The 2,183-nt window shown below is 43.1% G+C and overlaps 1 protein-coding gene across 1 annotated transcript; it reads right to left on the reverse strand.

Annotated features, from left to right (window-relative positions):
- Window positions 1–422: 422 nt before the first annotated feature.
- On the reverse strand, window positions 423–2,183 carry LOC124684194 (mitogen-activated protein kinase 4-like). The gene is made up of 2 exons (XM_047218571.1): window positions 1,761–2,183; window positions 423–1,136 (listed from the first exon to the last, which is right to left on the reverse strand). The coding sequence occupies exons 1-2, from the start codon at window positions 2,181–2,183 to the stop codon at window positions 444–446; spliced, it is 1,116 nt and encodes a 371-aa protein (XP_047074527.1). The 3' UTR covers window positions 423–443.

A 2,183-nucleotide genomic window follows, 5' to 3' on the forward strand; every position in this document is an offset into this window, starting at 1 on the left:
CAGGAGCTCTAAGAAGTCGTTTGGTATCTATCATTTGAATCTAAAATTTTGGAATTCATTTTAAAATTTCATAGGTAGGCTGTTTGGTTGTCACAGAATTGTGCCGTCATTTCATTTAGAAAATCCAGCAAAATAACACCATTGATAAACACGTTCCACAATTCCGAGCTGAGACCTGTCATTCACGTTTCTCCATGACAACTATTTACAAATTCAATATTGAATTCTACTGTCATTTGCAATTCCTGTGGCAACCAAATAAGTGTCCATTTCTAGAATTACAATGTAAATAAAATAAATACATGTATTCATTTCAAGATGCTACAAATGAAATAAAAGCCTAGCTTCCAAACGACTTCTAACAGGAATCCGATGTAACACGGACGACACAAGCACACAACATCGGAACAAGCCGTCGCCTCTCCATGCGTACCGGAGCATATCTACTTGTTAAATATTTTCCATTTTGACGGCCTCCGGTGGTACTGGAGCATCTCCTGCCACAACATTTCTCGGATCATATCTAAGCCGAGGTTCTCATCTATATCAAGATCGATGGGCACCTGACCAGGAGGGTTTGCACTTGGATCATACAACGCCGCCATGTAGGGGTGCTCCAAAGCCTCGATGACACTAATCCTTTTGGAAGGATCGAAGATAAGCATCTTCTGCAACAGATCAATGGCAAGAGGGTGCGCTTGTGGGTACATGCTATAGAGGGGAATCCCGGGGGTGTATGGAAGGGATTTGATGTAGTTGCGACCCCTTTGGTTGTCAATGAACTCAAGGTCACCATCATTCATGGTGCCAAGAACGTTGACTATAAGCTTGAGCTGACTTAGGCAATCAGCTCCTGGAAAGATAGTCTTGCGGCCAAGTAGCTCAGCAAATATACAGCCAACTGACCAGACATCTATGGCGGTGCCATAGTTGTCGCAACCGAGCAGCAGCTCGGGAGCTCTATACGGACGAGTGACAACATACTGAGTCATCAATTGACCTTCACTATTATCTGTGCGAGCAAGACCAAAGTCACAGATCTTCAGATCAGAGTTTCCATTAATCAGAAGGTTCCCTGGTTTCAGATCCCTATGGAGTATCCCTGCTGAATGAAGACATTTCAACCCTCGGAGGAGCTGCAGTCAAGAAAAGGCGGCATCTTAGATTATTGATTGGCCAAATGAGTGAAAGTGTGAAACAATCAGTACAAAATCCAAATACAGAGCAGTATAACATACTAAAATAATTAGCAAGTCGAGGGTCCTCTACAAGATGCTCAAGTTTGGTATCTATGCATAGCTTCCCAAGTAATTTATGGAGAGGCTTAAGTTGTATATACTCATGCAAATCTGACATGTATTTAGAGCAGCTGTAGAAGCTCCTACATACTAGACATACCGAAGTTAACCGGTGCTTCCATGAATAAGCAGATCAATATTTGGTAACTTAACTAGTTGGAAGTCAACAACTTTAGATTGACCATGTACTAATGCAAGTTGGCATAGGAACACAAACAAACCATTCTATCTCATAATTTGAAGGCTGTGAAAATTATCAGACCTACATTGATTCGTATCGCAAGGAAAAAAATCACATAAACTCATGGCACTGCTATGCCTAGCAACCCATAACCATGACTTCCAAATAAAGATTGAGGTGTGAATAATAAACTAACTTATGACAATATGGCAGAATTGCAAACAGAGCAACTGGCCAGGCGGTAAGTAAAGGTAAGAATGAAAAACAGAGCCGACGCTTACCTGAAAAAGGAAATATTGGCAGTGCTCGTTGGAAAGCGGCTGTGACGACATGATTACCTTATCCAGATCCGTGTCCATGAGTTCGGAGACCAGATACACGTCCTTGAAGCTCCTCCTACGTAGGGGCATCATTATATCCTTCAAAGAAATAACATTCTCGTGACGCAAGTGCCGAAGGAGCTTCATCTCGCGAAGCGTCCTGAGCGCATCCATCCGGTTGTTGAAGACATTGTTTATCTTTTTTATCGCGACCTTCTCGTTGGTCTCCTGGTTTATCGACGAGCATACGGTACCGTAGGATCCTCTCCCAATGGGCATGATCGGCACGTACTTGGTGTCGATCTCGAACATGGTCTGGCACATCGTGTAGTAGTGCTTGCCGTTGTTTCTCATGCCGTTCGGAGCATCCACCTTCATCGCCAT

Source organism: Lolium rigidum, chromosome 1 (genome assembly GCF_022539505.1).
Source record: "Lolium rigidum isolate FL_2022 chromosome 1, APGP_CSIRO_Lrig_0.1, whole genome shotgun sequence".
Taxonomy (NCBI): Eukaryota; Viridiplantae; Streptophyta; class Magnoliopsida; order Poales; family Poaceae; genus Lolium; species Lolium rigidum.